Source organism: Notechis scutatus, chromosome 14 (assembly GCF_049901735.1).
Source record: "Notechis scutatus isolate UNSWTSFEM ecotype Mainland chromosome 14, rNotScu1.2, whole genome shotgun sequence".
Lineage (NCBI taxonomy): Eukaryota > Metazoa > Chordata > Lepidosauria > Squamata > Elapidae > Notechis > Notechis scutatus.
The window spans coordinates 10,398,801-10,416,742 of record NC_142022.1 but is presented as its reverse complement, the minus strand read 5'-3'; the positions used below and the strand labels follow the sequence as shown (position 1 = coordinate 10,416,742).

The 17,942-nt window shown below is 49.7% G+C and overlaps 2 protein-coding genes across 2 annotated transcripts; both read right to left on the bottom strand.

Moving 5' to 3' along the window:
• Window positions 1–416: 416 nt before the first annotated feature.
• RFX5 (regulatory factor X5) lies at window positions 417–9,302 on the bottom strand. Its single transcript, XM_026687950.2, has 10 exons — window positions 9,024–9,302; window positions 7,510–7,649; window positions 6,682–6,715; window positions 6,445–6,527; window positions 6,083–6,202; window positions 5,820–5,936; window positions 5,579–5,660; window positions 4,914–5,112; window positions 4,521–4,609; window positions 417–4,165 (listed from the first exon to the last, which is right to left on the bottom strand). Exons 2-10 carry the CDS (start codon window positions 7,635–7,637, stop codon window positions 3,029–3,031), a joined length of 1,989 nt encoding a protein of 662 aa, XP_026543735.1. The 5' UTR covers window positions 7,638–7,649; window positions 9,024–9,302; the 3' UTR covers window positions 417–3,028.
• Window positions 9,303–10,625: 1,323 nt separating this feature from the next.
• LOC113425703 (methanethiol oxidase-like) lies at window positions 10,626–16,892 on the bottom strand. The gene is made up of 12 exons (XM_087943305.1): window positions 16,553–16,892; window positions 16,360–16,419; window positions 15,938–16,050; window positions 14,577–14,762; window positions 14,153–14,273; window positions 13,868–14,050; window positions 13,222–13,400; window positions 12,226–12,304; window positions 11,867–11,988; window positions 11,518–11,610; window positions 11,172–11,290; window positions 10,626–10,948 (listed from the first exon to the last, which is right to left on the bottom strand). The coding sequence occupies exons 1-12, from the start codon at window positions 16,608–16,610 to the stop codon at window positions 10,786–10,788; spliced, it is 1,476 nt and encodes a 491-aa protein (XP_087799431.1). The 5' UTR covers window positions 16,611–16,892; the 3' UTR covers window positions 10,626–10,785.
• Window positions 16,893–17,942: the final 1,050 nt, after the last annotated feature.

The following is a 17,942-nucleotide window of genomic DNA, read 5'->3' as shown; positions in this document are numbered from 1 at the left end:
CCCAAAGCACCAGAAGGCAGGACAAGAAGCAACTGATGGAAAGTGACCAAGGAGAGAAGCAACCTGGAATTAAGGAGAAACTTCCTAAAAGTGAGAATAATTAACCAGCGGAACAGCTTGCCACCAGAAGTTGTGGGGGCTCCATCAAGGGAGGCTTTTAAAGAAGAGGTTGGAGTAGAAGACCCCTTCCGTTTCTATTCTGATTGAAAGAAGTTACCAAGCTGAGTTTTGTAAACTTGGTCTCCGCCCACTGGAAAAAAAGTCCAGTATTGACGGTTGTTCTTTGTCCCTTCCCAGTTGGTCCAAAGCAAAGCGAATTGTTTGAATTTCTCCTGTTTTGAATTGGTTTCCAAGGTGGAGCCTTTGCACAATGCCCTGAGATACAAGCCGGCCTTGGCTTGAGGGCAGCTAAGGCAACAAAAGGGGATTTTTATTATGTTTTATAACGACAGATCTCTGATTCGGAGAAACAGAAACAAGATAACAATGAGGAAAATACTTTCCCTTCGGTGTCCTTGCGCTTTGCAGCTGGAAAGTACAAGTTTTGGGGATGAGCTGAGCTACAGCCACCAGGAAACGCCAGCACTGATTTATCCCTTTAGCAAGATAGACTGCTTAGGAAGCCGGAAGCTCTACGACTTGTTGTAGGATTTCTCCTCTTCCAGCCCCTTTCACAATCGCTCTACACAATCAAGTTATGCTGTTTGGGCAGTTGCCATCGGTCTTCCGAAGCCCCAAAAAGTGGCAGGAATAATTTCCAACTCATGAATTCTCCCCCAGAAAGGTGCACCCATTGGGTGGGGGGAGAGGGGGAGGCAACATCCCAGCTGTTCCCGCTCAGCTGGGTTCTTCAAATCTCCCTTTTCCTACAAAATATCCAAAGACTGGGCAGGTTCAAAGTGAGGTAGCCCCTGGCTTTGTGTCCTGCAAACTTCAGATCAAGGGTGGGCATCTCTAGGCTCTGAATGACCGGCGGACCCCCAACTCCCAGAAGCCCACGGCCTGCGTAAGGGGGCCAGAGTTGCCCACTCTTGGTTTAGACGGGCAAAATCTGATTTTGGTCAGCGACCCAGCTCAACCCGTGTCCTTCTGAGCTTGCTGGTTTCCAGAAGCGTCTTTTCTGCATGTTGGGACTTGCCTGCCCCCCCCCCTCCAACTCTGGGTTCAGGTATCAGCCAAGCAGGAATCCAACTCCAGAGGCTTGTTTACCTTCCATCTGGCAGGACAACCAGCCCTGACTCAGGAGCCTGGAATGCGTCTGTCCAGCACATAATGTCCCAACCAGCCCTGGAAGCCGCAGCAGCCTGGCTGGATCCGGATGACTTCAGCAGCCCCCTTTGTTCCCTTCTGTAATTCCCAGCAGCGGGAATAAAACAGACCAGGCATTTTTATTTCCCCATGCCTGGCTGAAGTCATGAGAGGCTGGGTTGGATCCCTTCCCAGTTTTTCTTTTCTAATTCATTGAGGATCAGAACCGAGGAAGCTTCCAGATGAGAAGTGAAACGTGTTCAAAGGGGGGGGAAAACTCCCAAGAAAGTCTGCTTTTGGAAAAAGCATCGTCTCCCTATAGATATTGACGACCAAGGAGTCTTGTTCCACTTTGACTGTCTCCTGTTCCCTGGGCATGTGCGGAGTTCCTTGGGGACGGGACTGGCTCCCCAGGAACACCTCAGGCCATGGTACAGACCAAAAGGGCTGAGCCGCCTCAATCGAGAGAATTCAGTTTTGTTGAATTTTGCTGATTTTTTTCTGGACTGCCACTGGTGGAAATCCCACGTCTCTTCTAGCCCCTGTCTGAGTTGTGTCAAAACGCAACACGACCCCATTGTTCATTTGTCGCTCCCTCCCGTTGTTGTCCCCGTCTGAATTAGGAAGGGCTGGATGGACAATCTGCTGGTCATCACCATCCAAAGCAAACGTTCAGAACGCTCCTGTTGGTGTCTCAGCGACTCCCAGTGGTCAAAAGGAGGCAGTGCCTTTGCGACCGACACAACAACACAACTCAAGTCTCTTGAGTCGTCTTGACTTTGTGGACTAGTCTGTGTAGTTTTCTTGGCAAGGGCACAGGAGGTCTTTCATTTTGACTCCCTGGCTTTCCTTGTGGTCCCATTCTTGCACTACTAAACCAGACCTTGCAAGTTCAGTCAAGTCCAGTTCAAGGTCACCCCCTAGCCGGGCTGGTAAACAATAAAAGCATATTTTCATCTCCTGGACTTAGGCCCTGATCAGAAACGTGAGATGGGAAGGAAGATCCTGGCCCTTTCTCCAACTTTCTAGGCCAAGTAAGAGCAGGGATTCTGTCCTAGTTTGACAAAAGAAAGAGAGTCCTTTTTTTAAGAAAACAAAAACCTTCTGCATAACTTTATTCAGGATTTACAAACGAAGCAATAAATGGAAAAGAGAGGATTAGGGAGAGAGAAATGAGCAAGCAAAAACTTCCAACAAAATGGAGCGTGAAATGACACGGTTCCCCCTGTTCTTCAACTTCAGCTTGGAAGCTCCGCAAAGCATAAGGAGAGCAAAATCTTTGGGAAGTTGGCTGTGAAATGATTGTCTCTAACACAAAAGGCTGTTGGTGTCCACAGGATTTCCACATGAAATGCCACAACACCCCCCCCCCCCGCTAGCCCCTCCCAGATGAAACATAACCCCCAAATGTCAAAATCCAAGAATGAAAACTTCTCCTCCTCCTTCTGTCTCCAAGCAACAAGATGCAAAGAAGGGTTGTTTTTTTTTAAAGAACCGGCCGGCCCGTTGTTTCCATCAAGGCAACTCTGCTCTTTTCCTCCCCTATATCTCGACTCTTGTCACTGCTGTTTTGCGGATGGGGCCCCCGCCTGAAAGGCCCCACCCTGGTTACGTTCCCCACCTTTGGGGAAGAGAAGCATCCATGTTCAGATGAGGTTGGGTGAAGTGCCTTGCAGGCTCATGCTCTTCCGGGGATTTCCCTTTCTACACGTGTGTTGGGTTTGTCTTTGGGAGGAACGGGAAGGGAAGCAGACCCACGGGATGGGGAGTGGGAGAGGTATCAACTGGGGCCTTGCCTTGTCACCCCTGAGCTGCCCGCGGCCTCCATAGACTTTTCACGGTCTGGGTCGATCCGCTGCAAACGTCCCGCGGGCGCCCAGAAGCCCGAGGCGGTGGGGCAGTCCCTGGACAACGGCTGACGAGACTTAAGAGAAAGATCCGTGGGCTGCATATCGGGATCAAAGGGGCTGTACCTCTCTGGCTGGTCCCGTGGCGGGGACTCCCACGAAGCCTGTCTGAAGGGCGTCGGGATGAAAGGGCTTGGCACCCTGGCACGGATGACGCTGAGGTGGTAAGGCGAGACCCTCCTGGGGGCGGCCACAATGAGGTTCCTGGCCTCGGCCGGCCTTTCCTCCCTCGGCTGCTCCGGAGCTGGTCTCTTGAGCTCCAATCCCAGGGGAGGGGCCTCTGCTTGGGAAGTCTCTTTTGTCAAGTTCTGGGGGGAAGATTTCGGAGCAGCAGGGGGGACTTTGCTCCCCGCAGGCACCACCATGGGGTCCGAATCCTCCTTGCTTTTAGACAGCTCTTTTCTGAGGATGCTGTTCTCCAGCACGGGAGGCTCGTCCGGCTTCTTCCGCGGCCGGCCACGCCTCCTCTTCGTGATCACCTCTCCGAGTCGGTCTGCCGGCCGCTTCGTGGGGCTCTTGACTTTCAGTGGCTCACACGGGCTCTGCCCAGCTTCAACGCTGGATGCTCCACCAGCCCCACTGGAGATACTTTTGGGCTTCGGCTGGTTCTCGGCTGCAGGTGGGACTGCCACGTTGATAACCGGCACCATGTTGATGACTGGCACAGCGGACGGCTGGCTGACCAGGTTGGTGGGTCCGTTCACGGCCGAGGCTAGCAAAGTGGAGGAGGGTGCCCCCACCGAGAGCGCCATCTTGACCGTTACCCCCACCGGGGTGGGGGTAAGCTTAGGAGCCAGGACGGGGTGGGGAGAGGGGAGAGCCGGCGTCCCAGGAGACACCACTAAGTGGTCTCTGGGTTGGACTTGCACACGGGGAAGCAGCAAAGGGAGACGGGCTACCAAGGCATTGACCTGCGGGCTGCTGGCCTTCTTGGGAGGAACGTCTGCCGGCTTCTTGGCTTCGCTCCGTGGGGAGGGGGCCGAGGGCTTGGGCACATTGTCTGGTTTAGCCTGAAATGCAAAGATCAAAGAGGAAGAATGAAAGAGGCCCCTGGCCCACGCAGCTCCCCTCTGAGGCTAGTCTGAGGGCCACAATAGCTGCTTGGACACCCCTGTTGAGAAATAACAAACCTGGGAAATGCGGTGTTTGTTTATGGGCCAGATAGATGGGTTTTTTAGAGGTCCCTGGTTTCATCCTTTAACCCTGAGTGGGTCTGGGGTCTACATCGCACACTGTTTGTCGGGGCTGATTTATACAAAATTCTTCTGTCTGGTCCACTTTGCCTGTCTCCCAACCTTGCGTTTCTCCTGGGTAGAATTACCCCCTCCCCTCACACACAGACAAGGACACACTAAAGTCTGGTACCTGAGGTGGTGCTTTGGCTACGTTTTCTGCGGCTTCCGGCTCACTTTTCTTTGGGGGAGGATGCTTGCCCCACGAGCTCTCGGCGTGTTCTGCAGCCAGAGACATTGTACCAAAGGAATGTCAGCAACTCGGGTTTGGGGGAATATTGTCTGTGCCACGATGGGGGGAAGGGGACAGCCTCAGCCCCAAAGAGGACCCCAGACTGAAGCCACAAATCTCTCTGAGTTTGGCCTTGCTTGGGGAGGCTTCTTCCAACACCCCCTCCCCAAAAGATGGGACTAAGGACCAGGACACCAGCAAAAGGCAGTCCTCCCTCCCACTATTCTGCAAAGAGTCAGGCTCACAGCTGGCTGAAATGCGCAGCCGGGCCCCTGTCCAATCTCGAGGTCCCACCTGTGACCACGGTGGCCATGACCAGGTCGGCGTGGTCTGATCGGGAGCTGATGAGGTGCTGCTGCAGGAGGAACTGGGCCACCTCCACGATGCTGTCAAAGGAGCGTTTGAGGATCTTCTGGGCCCAGTTACAGGTCAGGGCGCAGGCCGCCTCGACCACCTTGTCGTTGTAGGAGTGGGTGGTCTCTGTTCGCTCCAGCTGCAGGGACACAGAGTCGGCCTCAACCGTGGATCGGCTGCCACCCGCTCCCCGCTCCCCCCCCCGAGTCTTCTCAGAAGTGAACTTTGTGAGCAGCTGGCCGGTGGAGGCGCATGTGCGCACAGCTCAACTCACATGAATGGCAGGCCTGTACGCCTGTACGCCCCAGCCCACCCCTTGCACGGGCCAGTTTCCCACTCCCCCCTGCCAGGCCACCAAGCCATAGAAGTTGGGGACCGCTGCCCTAAACCATCTGACCATGGTTGGAAACCACTCTATTCAGACTGTTATTATAGCCGGGAAAAGGATCCACTTGGAAGGGCCTCCTTGGGAGATAAATGGATCCTCCAGCTGCAGGGAGAGCCCATCTCTTCAGGGATGAGGTCTGGCTGCCTTGTCCGTATCGGTTTAATCTCCGTTCTCAAGAGAGCAACAGGTGATTCGTGAGCGAGTCCACACAGCTTACGGTCTCGGTTTCTTTTAGGTCCAGGCTGGGCAGGGGAGGCATGTTCACCACGGTTTTACGTCGGATCCCACTATAGCAATATGTTGGAGGAGAATTAAGGACCAACGAGGCGGGGCAGCCCTGAATGTTTGGTTCCGAAGGGCCGGGTTGAAAACCAGGGAGGTCAAAAATTCTTGGGGAACCCCTCCAAGGTCAAAAAACCACCACTCCGGTCCCTCCAGCATCACAGGTAAAAGGATATTTGGATTGCCCGCGTCCACCCAATCGTCTTGCTTTGATATTCGGAAAGATCTCCCTGATGATCTTGCCAAAATTTGCCGCACTCAGGGAACGGCTGCACAGGTTGTCACAGTAGCGCCTGCCGAGAGAGATGAACGGCAGCCGTGTTTTCTCCTGGGGCACCAACCGCCGGCATGGCCTAGCAGCCCAGGACTCTTAACCCTCCAACCCATCTGTGGGGACACCCGAGGGGAGAAAGGCCACAGATTGTCCCCCGCTACTCACTTGTAAGCATCGTACACGTCTTGTTTGGGCAAGCAGGTGTCAAGATACTCCTCCAGGTGGTTCCGTATCCAGGTACAAGCATGCATCTGCTCTGCTGAATTGAGAGAAGTAAGGTCCAAGCTGGGGAAAGAAAGCAGTTGGATCAGAAAGAGAATCAGCGCCTCTCCTTCCATCTGTTCTTCCCAGCTTTCTCTCTCTATCCATCCATCCACCCATCATCTCTCTAATCTGCATCGTTCTCCCTCTCAGTCTCTCTCCCCCACAGAGCGACTCCTATGTCTTCACTCCTTCACACATGCTCAGGAACCACAAAGCCCACAAACCTTAATCTGTAGCATAACCAGAACCTTAAGCGTATTCACCTTTTTTCTCCTGAGCTTGGTCCCGAAGGCAGTTGAAGATACAGATAAAGTTTGGCGTAGTCTGAAAACTTCTGGACATCCTGCTGTTATGGCAAACGCAGGGAGGAAGTGAGAGGGGGAGAACTGAGGACCGTTAGGTAGTGAAACCCAGAGATTGGATCTGCACGGTTTGGAGGTTTTACCTGCCGTTGCAAGAAACCACCCGAAGGGAATCCAGGGGAGATATCAGATACTTACCAAGATCGAGTCGACTTTGCTCTGGACAGACTTTCTGTTGGAAAAACAAGAAAAACGTATTATGGCAAAAACGTGCTTTAAAGGGAGCTCAGTACCGATTGCGTGGAGCAGTATGGAATGGTTTGGGATGGAGTGAAGGTCCCAGTCTACTCCTGGTGGCCTCCCATCCCTGGACTGATCAGGCCTGCCTGCCCATAATTCAGAACTCACTTGGACATGCAGTTTATCCAGCGATCAACCAAGGGGGCCTTTTGCGATCTGAACGACTCCCCTATATTTAATCCTACAAGGTTGCTCCTGGTCTCTAAAACTACCCCCTGCGTTCATCATCATCATCATCATCTTTTAATGACCCCATAATCCCTTGCGGGGTGGAGTCTGGGCAGCGGCATGGAGCTAGCAGAGTGTTTCCTGGCCGGATGCTCTTCCTGTCGCTAATGAGGTTTTCTTCAGCAGACAGATTCTCATTGTGCCCAGAGAGAGGCCTCAACTCCACCTCTAGGCCACCGCACCCCTCCTAAAAATACCCCCTGCAACGGCACCTCTAATCTCTGCCAACCTCTCCGTTCCTCCTTTCCTTCAAAGCCTTCTAAACCCATGGCCGTTTCTGGTGGCAGGGCGTCCCACAGATCAAGCAGAACATTTTGTGGACAAGCCCCGGCTACATCGGCCCTGAATTTAACTGCCCCCTTTTAAAATATCCCTGCACTGTACCGCCTGTGCCCTCCTCCTCTTCCTTAACTGGACCCGGTTCTCTTGAATTTCCGAGACGAAAAGGAAAACCCGAAAATCACAGCGTGCGTGAGAAATGAAAGACCTCTCCCTTACGAGATGGTGCTCTTCAGCTTTTGCAGAAGGGTGCTGGGCTCCACACTGCAGTCGCCCTGCACGTCGGCCTCCAAAATTTCGCTCCCGTTTTCCACAATCTTTGCCAAGAGGCTGCTGTCGTCCGCCATGGCATCGGTGCCCTTGAACAGGAAGGAGAAAAGAATCCCCACCTCCTTAGGATCCCAAACAGCCAGCTGTCTTTGGGGCAGGCGTTTTATTTTTATTTCATTTTATATAAACTTCCGGCTTTTAAGCCCTGCATATATTGATATATATATAACTACATAGCCAAAAAGGCATTAAGAGTTGTTAACCTAATCCTACGTAGCTTTTTCTCTGGTAATATCACACTACTAACCAGAGCATACAAAACATTTGCTAGACCAATACTCGAATACAGTTCATCAGTCTGGAACCCTCATTACGTATCTGATATTAGCACAATTGAGAAAGTCCAGAAATATTTCACAAGGAGAGTTCTCCACTCCTCTACTCGTTGCAGAAGACCTTATGCCACCAGACTTGAAATTCTAGAACTAGAAAACCTAGAATTACGCCGTCTTCGTTCTGATGGTATATAAAATCATACATTGCAATGTCCTACCTGTCAATGACTACTTCAGCTTCAACCATAACAACACAAGAGCAAACAATAGATACAAACTCAAGGTTAACCATACCAAACTTGATTGCAGGAAATACGACTTCAGTAACAACAGAGGGGTCAATGTCTGGAATCCTCTACCCGACTCTGTGGTTTCTTCCCCAAACCCCCAAAACTTTAACCTTAGACCTCACTCCTTTCCCAAGAGGTCTGTAGGGGACGTGCATAAGCGCACCAAAGTGCCTACCGTCCCTGTCCTATTGTTTCTTTTTTTCTTATTTGTATCCATTCATAACTATGTATATACTTATACCTATTATCTTGTAAGCAATTGACAAATCAAATAAATAAATAAAAATAAATACTATGTTTCAGTTTCCAAACAGTCCCCATTGGCTGACCTGTTACCATGTTTATTCCAGCTCATAATTACTTACATACTGACACAAAGTCCCCCCCGGGAATTTTCCTGCCCTGGGGAACCCTGAGAACCCCCCGCAGCTTGGGTGGCTTCCAGGAAGAGGGAAATTCAAAGGCATTTTTGATTCTCCCAGAGAGAGAAAAGCTGCAGCAACCAGGGGGATAATAAAAAAGAGTCCAGTTGCAGCTTTTGAAACTGGAAATTGCTGTTTCTTTCCGCCAAGGAGTTTTGCAATCCTGGTATTTTTTAAGAAAAGGCTTCCTTCGCTGCGTGCTGCTTTAAAACCCAGCCCAGTGTGGTTATTTCGACACATTTTATTGTTTTTAGCTTCCTTTCCTCCTCCTCTTGTTTCTCCCAGGAACAACTGCTGCTGTTTTTTGGTTTTTTTGTTTGTAGTTTGGTCCATGCAAAGCTTTGCCAAACAACAACAACAACAACAAGAAACCCCAGCAATGTAAGCTCGCTTTCCGGATGGAATCCACTACTTACCTCTTTCCTTCCCCGGCTGCAATTCTTCGGCCTGTGAGGATTTGCTCTTCTTTTAGACGGGCTCGATTAAATTGCAAAAAAGAAAAGGAACATTTTGCATGCCGGGAAAAAAAAACATTCAAGAAAAGAAAAGCCTCTGGATATGATTGGGACCCTCCGAAGGGTTAACAGATCCCCACTTCGGATCGAAAAGGATCCGGAGACCCAAATCCCGGCCGCGTTTCTGCCCCGCCACGCATCTCCGCCACTTTCGGTCTCAAAAGAAAAGAGAAAAAGAAAGTAGCTCTCGGGCGGGCGGCAGATTCGCCTGTTCTTTTTCCCTGATTGGCCGGCCCGTTTTAGTTCTGCCTGGATACTGGCCGGTGCTCGAATGCAAATGGCTGCCTCTCGGTTTTCCACCCGGATGCAAGCTGGGCGCGGGCGCCGATTGGTTGAAGGGGCTGGGAAGTCTGCCTGGCAACATGTTGGCCATTGGTCGCGACTCTGTCAGTTTAGAAACGAAGTAGGAAGAAGGGCGGGGAGAGAGAGGTGGGGGGAGCTTCTTGGGCTTCAGGTAGACTGGGCTGATCCAGGGAGAATTAAAGCTGGTTGTGGATCCCCTCCGGAGTGGATCATCTGCTTTTGCAGAAAGTAGCATCTGCACGGTACCCAAAGCCAAGGGACTGTTTTTCTTCTCTGCTTAGGTTGGGACTACACCTCCCATCATCCAGGGCTGTTGTCCATTGCAGTCAGGATGAAGGATTCCACGGGCTTTTAAATGCATCCCAGAGTTGGAGTTTCAGCAGCCAAGGAATTGGAAGGACCAAAATTCCCACTGGCCAAACTTAAAATTTGGTATCTTTCTCTCCGGAGAATTTTCTGTGGATTCAGTTTTAGGATCGCTCCCCCCTTTAACAGGAGCAGCCCAGGGTCATCTTTCAGTTGTTACATATTTTGGGTGTTTTATTTTGTTATTCCTCCCTTCCTCCTGACCATTTTCTGGTAGATGCCCCCAATATTTGGGGTCTCCTGCAACCCCTTCCCAGGAAGCCCAGAATGAGATGTGGGGCGTCGAGATTGAGAAGGCGACGTCTCTTAGAGCCGTGTGTGTGTGTGTGTGTGTGTGTGTGTGTGTGTGTGTGTGTACGTGTGCCATGCCTTTATGAACAGCTTGTCTACAATTCCATATTGGTCCCCAGGAAAGTAGGATATGGTCTGGTGTTCGGATGCAGTCCCATCCCCCAAAAAAAAAGTTGGTGGCCAACGTAGAGGAAGTGTTTCCCCAAACTGTGGAATGAACAATCATTCGGTTTCGGGAAAATGGGAAGAAAAGATTTTGGCCACTCTTTGATTGATTTATTCCATTATTTTGCCTTAATGATGGTGATGGTGAATCTGAGACTAACCTTAATTATGGCCTAACTTATGGGTGGAGAGCTCGTTTGGTGTACTGGTTAAAGGTGTTGGGACCATGAATTTTAATCCTGTTTTAGGTGAGCAACTTTGAGCCGGTCTATCTCTCTCAGCCCTGGGAAAAGTGGGTTGGTCAAAATAAATTGCACGAGAGACACAGAGACTTGGTCAACTGGTGATTTCACTTGAAATGAAGATTATATTCCAGAATCTGTATTGCCAGGAAAGTGTTTTATTATGATAATTTCTCTGTTTGCATTGGCCTCAAATGCGGAAATCTGCACTATGTTACAAACCAGCTATCTTTTTGGGGTTGCATCCCTGCCCCCTGAATGCTAGCTTGGCAAGGGGGTGGGCTCGGAGGAAGATCTCAGACCCAGATGTCCGAAGTAGAATCTCCTCCTGGGTAACGCATTTCACGCGCACGAGCGGGACCCCACGGCTCATTCCCGAAATCCACCAGGAAGTCCGGGTTCACACAGAGACCCCCGTTCTCCGTGTCCACATCAATCTGGAGCATGACTGACCCTTCCCTGCCAAGGAAGAAAAAAAATTAGGGGGGTCTTTGGCTCGCTTCTTTGGGCCTCCATAAAGTTAGAAAAGCTGATTGGGGAACTCTAGCGATGAGAAAGATTTGTGAAATTCCAGAATCAAGGGAGAAACCATCATGGAAAGTAAGGAGTGCATGTAATACAGAGAGCACCCTCCCCAAATTTGCAAATTTTGGTATAAATATTCGGACCACAAACTTCATACCTGACCAGTTGCGGATAATATTGCTTGTCCCACGGTGTATAAAAACTGTTGGTGACATAAAGCCTTTTCCCATCCAAGCTCAGCTGGAGCATTTGGGGTCCTCCGTAGACTCTCCTTCCCTAAGGTGAAAAAAGAAAAAAACGGAGTGGTCCAGAAATGGAGGAGGCCCATAAAGGGGCACCTACGGCTCCTTGGCTTTAGTCTGCCTCAGCAAAGTCTTTTGCGGCATTTCAAGGAGTCCCACCGAGAAGAAAGAAGCCATGTTTGTCTATTGGCAACTGCCTCCCGCACGTTTCTCATCAGTGTCTCCAACCTGGACTCCTTCGGAGGAAAGAGAGAGGCTCACCTGGAGCATGAAGGGATCCGGTTGGCAGTCCAGCTCTTCATCCTTAATCACAGTCACCGCACCGCCTTTGAAGATGCTGCCTCCTACGAATACCTGCAGGGCCCAAAGGAGGGGGGGGGGTCAGTTCAGGCTGAAGGAAAGTCTCCCCTTTTCCAAGATGCGGTTTTTCTCTTCCCAGACTGCGGTATTTGGAGGTGGATCCCCTCTGAATAGGGAGGTTCTACTAGCACATGCTAGTAAATGAGGCCCGGGATAGCTTTGTGCTGGTTCCGATGGTGGAAGAAGAAACTTCTGGAAGGACCCAAGGCTTCCTCACGGTTGTGGGGCTTTGGGGTGGAAGGGAGCTCACCTGGCCCTTCAGCTGAGGGCAGTGAGGGTCGGTGATGTCGTACTGTCGGACATCGCCATGAAACCAGTTGCTCAGGTACAGGAAACGGTCATCCAGAGAAATGACCATGCATGTGATGAACGCTGGAGAAGAGAAGGTGCCCAGAAATAAGGTCAGGAAAAAGGGAGGATCGCTTCATTCCATGGCATTTTCAGGAATCCGTGTCTCCCCCAAATGCGCAGATGTCTCTGCCTTGAGGGCACTCAGCCCGTTCTCCCAAGATGCTAAAAATCCGAGGGCGCAAACTCCAGCACATACAAGGGAGAGCATGGAGACGTAAGCGTGAGGACAAAAGTCCCCCCTGAACTTTATTTACTCACCTGTCATTTCAGGTTCGTGCCACCCGCTGACCAACTTATTTGGAATCTGGACAACTTTCTCTGTGGCCCAACAGCCGTCCTGCAAGAGACACGCGAGGCTGGTTGGGACGTGGAAAGCTCTCCCGTCCGAACAAATTTTCCCTTCCACTTCCTCTTGTATCTGCCTCTTAGTCTGAAGCCTTTCACAGAGAGGTTTGAAATATCCCTGTAGTTTTTGAATTCCAATCGCTGCCAGCCTCTGGCTCTTTCAGCTTCTATGGGGTCCTTGGGGCTCTCTAAATTCCCTTTCAGCCTCCTTTCTCCTCAGTAACAAGATTAACAACGTTTCCCCGTCATAAAAAGAAAATCAACTAATGGGGTAGGGTGGCCGACTCCCTTAAGGTGATCCCCTCCATCCGAAAATCTCCCAGGGTAGCGTTCTGACTTTGCAATTCTACATTCAGGTTCCTCTTTGTAATGTTTTCCGTATCATTGTGATAATAGTTTGTGAATTAGAGTTAACCCTCAGCTTACAGTCATTCCTTAATCAACTGAACTTATGATGGTTCTGGAAAAAGTGAATTATGACCTCTGTGACGTTCCCATGTGCTCAAAATTTGGCACTTGGCAACAGGCATGTATCCATGGTACTTGCAGTGTCCCAGAAGCACATGATCCTCATGCACGACCTTCCCAGAGGTCTTTGGAGAAACAAAGTCAATGGGGGAAGTTGGATTTCCTTAATGACCAAGTGGTTCACTTAATGACCATGGCAAAACACTTGTAAAAATCAGGTGTGACTCACTTAATAGGCACATCACTTAGCAATGGAGGTTCCGGTGCCAATTTTGGTCATTAGCCGAGGTCTACCTGGATAATATTGGGTTGTTTTAAAGCTGCATTTTATCCATTTATTCGGTACTTTATTCTAAGCTGAAGGCTTAGATGCCCGTTCTTTCTTTGCGGGGGGTGGGGGGGGTGGGGTGGAAAGGAGAAAGAAATTCTACTTGTTTTTACCTCCTTCCTGAAAATATGATGCAAAGCACCATCCAAGGCGCAGCTCACAAAGCCATGTGGGGCATCTGGGTTGTGCAGGAAGCGGATCTGAAAGGGGGAAGAATCCTCCCCCAGGTCAAAAGACTGGACAAGGCAGTGGGTGGTCCAGTCCCACAGGTTCAGGCGGCGGCCATAGCGGCCTACAGAGGAAAAGAGAAAAATCAGCTCAATTTCTTCTGGTGAGTAGGAAGGATCTTCCTGCTAGAAGATCCCCAGGAGGATGTGGAGGGTTTTGCTAAGCAGTTCCTTAGAACAGGGTCACCAACCTTGGCCCCTTTAAGACTGGTGGACTTCAACTCCCAGAGTTCCTCAGCCAGCTTTGCTGGCTGAGGAACTCTGGGAGTTGAAGTCCACCAGTCTTAAAGGGGCCAAGGTTGGTGACCCTGCCTTAGAAGACTGGTGGCCTGCCTTGTGTTGGAAGCCTCCAAGCAGAAGCTGAGATGCCACCTCTTGGGGAAGGGCTAGCTTTGGATGGACAAGAGGATTGGCGAGATGGCCACCCCATTTCCTCAGAGAGTCTTGGGCCCCACCCTAGGTTAGCGTGCAGACCTTCTGGATTTTGAATTCCAATGGTGCCATAAGTTCACTTCGTTCTCTGGCCTCTCACCTTTCTTCAGATCTTCAAGGTTGAACCCATTCACAAAGAACTTGGGGACTCCAGACTCAGTGCTGACTAAGATGTTGTGCCTTGGTTTGTACGAGAAATCACATCCTTGTGGAGCCGCGTCCCCAGGGGGATTCCAGGTGCCTTTCAGGTCCCATGTTTCCGCGTCCACAACAACAAATCCGCCTGCGATTGGGGTGTGCGGGGAGAATGCAAATTAATTCAAACAGATGTAGGTGACTCCCAGGAAGTGTTGGCTGAAAGGAAGAGAAAGTCGCCCAGTGATACCTTTTCCGTTGCCGTACAGGTCCCCTAAGGCGCTGATCACAACATCTCCGGCGGGCAAAAATTGTGGGCTATGTAGTAAAGCCATATTGGTTTTACAGAAGACCTCCTGAGGTTCAATAACCTGTCAGGGTTGGAGAGGGGGAGAAAAAATAAATAAAAACTCTTGCATTGCCATTTTGTTCTCCGTCTTTACACCTCTGCAAAATGCTGTTTGTCTAAAAAACTCCAGAGCCCCTGGGAAAAGGGACTTTGGCTTCAATCACTTATAAAGAAGTTGGGGCAAACCAAAGGCAAGGTCGGGGGGGGGGGTGTTGTGCTCACAGCTTTGAAGTCCCTTAGGCTCAGCTCCACAACCCAGGGGCCTTTGGGGAACCCTTCCAAACCCAATTCCCTGACTTGCACCCTCTCTGGGTGGGTGGCCTACTTTAAACATGCAGGGAGCTTGGGGGTCCGTCCCAGTATCCACAATATAAATCCGCGAAGATTGGAAACTTGGAAGGACCAGCCGGTTGCGTTTCTTGGTGGAGTCTCCAAAGCAGCTGCTACCAGTATTCCAGCCCGTGTAGATAAGCTCATCATTAATGCAGGGCATTTGCAGACGGTGAATAACCTGGTGGGGAAAGATTGGGGTGGTAGAGATGAAACAAGCATTATTTTTCTCGTCGCCTGCAGTTGGGCTTCTCCATGTGATTCCCAAGAGTTTGCGATTTGCGATATGTCTTTGGATGCGGAACATCACTTGTGGAATGGAACTAGTTTGTTCTAACTTTCTAACTAGTTTGAAACTTGTTAGAAAAGTGTGTTCTGCTTTGGTTATGGATCGTTGCTGGCACAGTGCAGTGTTTCTCCCACTTACAACCGGCAAGCAGAACTTCACCAACCGTTGGGCACCTTCTAAAACATGTAGCATTTTCCTCCCCTTCCCAATCTTTTATGTACCCTCGGAGCAAAAGTGCTCCACCATGCCAACCATTGGCATCGGGAGTTGCAGACGCGTTGAGGCAAGGAGCTGGAGTCCTCGCATCTCTAATTGCAAGAGCCGGCGTCTGAACATCGCCTGCTTCCTTTGTGGATTGTGAGCAAGCTTAGTGCATTATAACATAGGAGTCTGCGGTACCAGCTAATGATCCGTTAGGCTTCCCTCAGCTCTTACATGATGGTTCCAGCCTCAACTGCACTTAGTTAAGGTGTCTGGGCATAGGTGTACCTGACCATGACTCCGCTGACACATACATGTGAAAAAAAGGCAGATCTCCCTGAGGATACTCATTAGACATCAAGGAACAGAATGACTAGAAACACGCTGAGAACAAAGGATTCCCTTAGTTGGATTAAAGTAAATTGTTCCCACCTTGATTTTATTACTCTAGTCATTCGTAAAGAGTATCTTAGAAATTGAAAATAAATCTGAACAAGTTGTAAATAATGCAGACTGTCCTCCAATTGCAGTAACAATTGCGACTGGAAACCTGGTCAATGAGTGAAGTGGTTATTAAGTGAACTAAGTAACAATTTTCCTAAATTACTTTAATTCCAACACCTCCGGTTTCCGTCTTTAAGTGATTTCCTAGGTTGCTAAGAGGGAGTGAAAGCTGCCTCTGACTTCAGCTCCTCTCCTTGCACTTCTGAAACATTTTTTAAACCTTATATCTATTTGGAGATTACAAAGCAATGTTTATCTTCCATCCCATCCTGAGTTGGAATGCAAGGCCTTAAACAGAGGCCCAAGGAAAAGGAAACTGAACAAGCATAAACTTTTTCCCAGAGAACTAAGTAACTTCATACTTGGCAAAAAGTGGGAGATTCAGGATCAACATCCACTGTGGCAAGATAATCCGGCATCTGGGTCTCCGTGCCAGTTAAGACGCAAGTCACGTATATCAGCCTCTCTCGGGGTCCTGGAGAAAAGACAAATCCACATTTTGAGATCCTGGGCCTGAACCGTAAAATGGTTTTGTTTGAGCTACAACTTGCTAGACTTACATTTGTCCATCCTGTTCAAGTTGGTTCCATCACTTGTGCGATGGATTGAATCATGGGTAAAGAGTCTTGATTGGCTCAACTAAGCTCATTCCACACCCCATGCCTCCAACGAGGTGGCTTAATACTAGGTGTGAGCTCACACCTCATCTCTGCAGCTCTGCCCGGACTCAACCTCCATTTCCCCGCTCGGCTGTCCGGAAGAGGAAAGGACCGGCCCTTCTTACCTCTCATGGCGTCCAAGGGCGTTGGATATCCAGGGCCTGGGTAGCAGCATTCTCCTCCCTCTTTAAGAAAGAGAAAGAGATTTAGCTTCTTGGCATCGTGAGCGATCAAGGAGAGGTGGGCGTTTTAAGGAAGGTTGTGGACAGGTGGCATTGGGGAAAAGTCAGGTCTCTTGCAGATGGATTGACTTCTAACCTTTGCCTGGCGTCTTCGGAGGTTTCTTCTCCGCATCCCTTGTTCGTTGCTTGAGCATTTCTTTCTCTCTCTTTTGGTTTCTATACCGGAGATTCTCCAGAGCTCGCTTGCATCTGGTTTATATAACCCCTGAGAGCTGACCAAATCCAGCCCATCCCCCGGAGGGTGCACGCAGAAGGAATTCATTAAGAAAAGGGCTGATCCCCAAACCCCCCAGGCGCTCTCGCTTCATCTCCTATTAGGGAAGCCCAGCCAGCTGATTGCACACCCTTTGGGGCTGTTCAGGAAAACAAAGGCCCCGTTTCATCTCTTCCTCCTCACACGCTTTTGATTGCATCCTCAGAACAGTTTATCTGAACCCTCATCACATCTTCTGGTTTTGTAGCTTTGCTGACTCTGATTGGAAGCCCAGCTGAGCAATGGTGGTTGGGTGCAATATTTTTTTTAATACGAAAGGCAGTCTCACCCATTTCAAAGTCCCATCGCTTTATCAGATAAAGGCTTGTAAAGCTAATGAAGGTGAAAACAAATGAGCTTCCTATTAAGGGTTCAGAAGGAAATTACTGCTTATTTTGCTTTCTTTTGTCTCAGTAGATTAGTGCTAGAGATTTCAGAATTTAAAATGAAAGCGTGAACACTTTTCAAGTCCAGAAAACATTTGAGACCTGTCAGAGTCACACGTTGTACGAAACAGTCCTTTCTCCTCTTTTTCCACCTTCCCTGAGCGAAGGCGTGTGATCATTGATGACTTTGATGCTGGGGGATATTTGTTTTGGATGCAGGGATTCTTAAAATCCTGGATTCGCGCAGTCTTCATGTGACCTTTTGTGGCCAAACAGGACATGCCCCCATCCGGAAGGAACCACACTCACACACACACACACGGGCAAGAAAGAAGTTGCATCTCAAGAAAAAAAGGCGATTCTAAACTTTTAGTTGTTTGCATGATAGACTTCTATCTCCAGGCAGTGATTTTTAAAACGCAGTATGATTCTCACTATTGGTTAGTAAGTAAGCCTTCAGTAGGCATCAAAAGTTCAGTGTAGTTCAGGGTTTCTCTTGCATCAAGAGGCCTTCGGGTGCCTTGGAGAATAGCTTGACCCCTTTCTCCTTTCTGGGGCAGCCCCTCCCTCAAATATTGGAAGATGGCTCTCCTGTCTCCCCTGGTCCTTCCCTTCCCTAGGCTAGCCAAGCCCAGTTCCTGTAACCATTCTTCATATGCCTTAGTCTCCAGTCCCCTCATCATCCTGGTTGGCTCTTCTCTGCACTTTTTCTCAAGCCTCAGCATCTTTTTTATAATGTGGCAAGCTGCTTTTCAGGAGCTCAGCATTTTTCGTTTGGTGGGTCTTTGTTGTGGTTTATTAGCTTTATTCTGGTTAGGATTGGCATC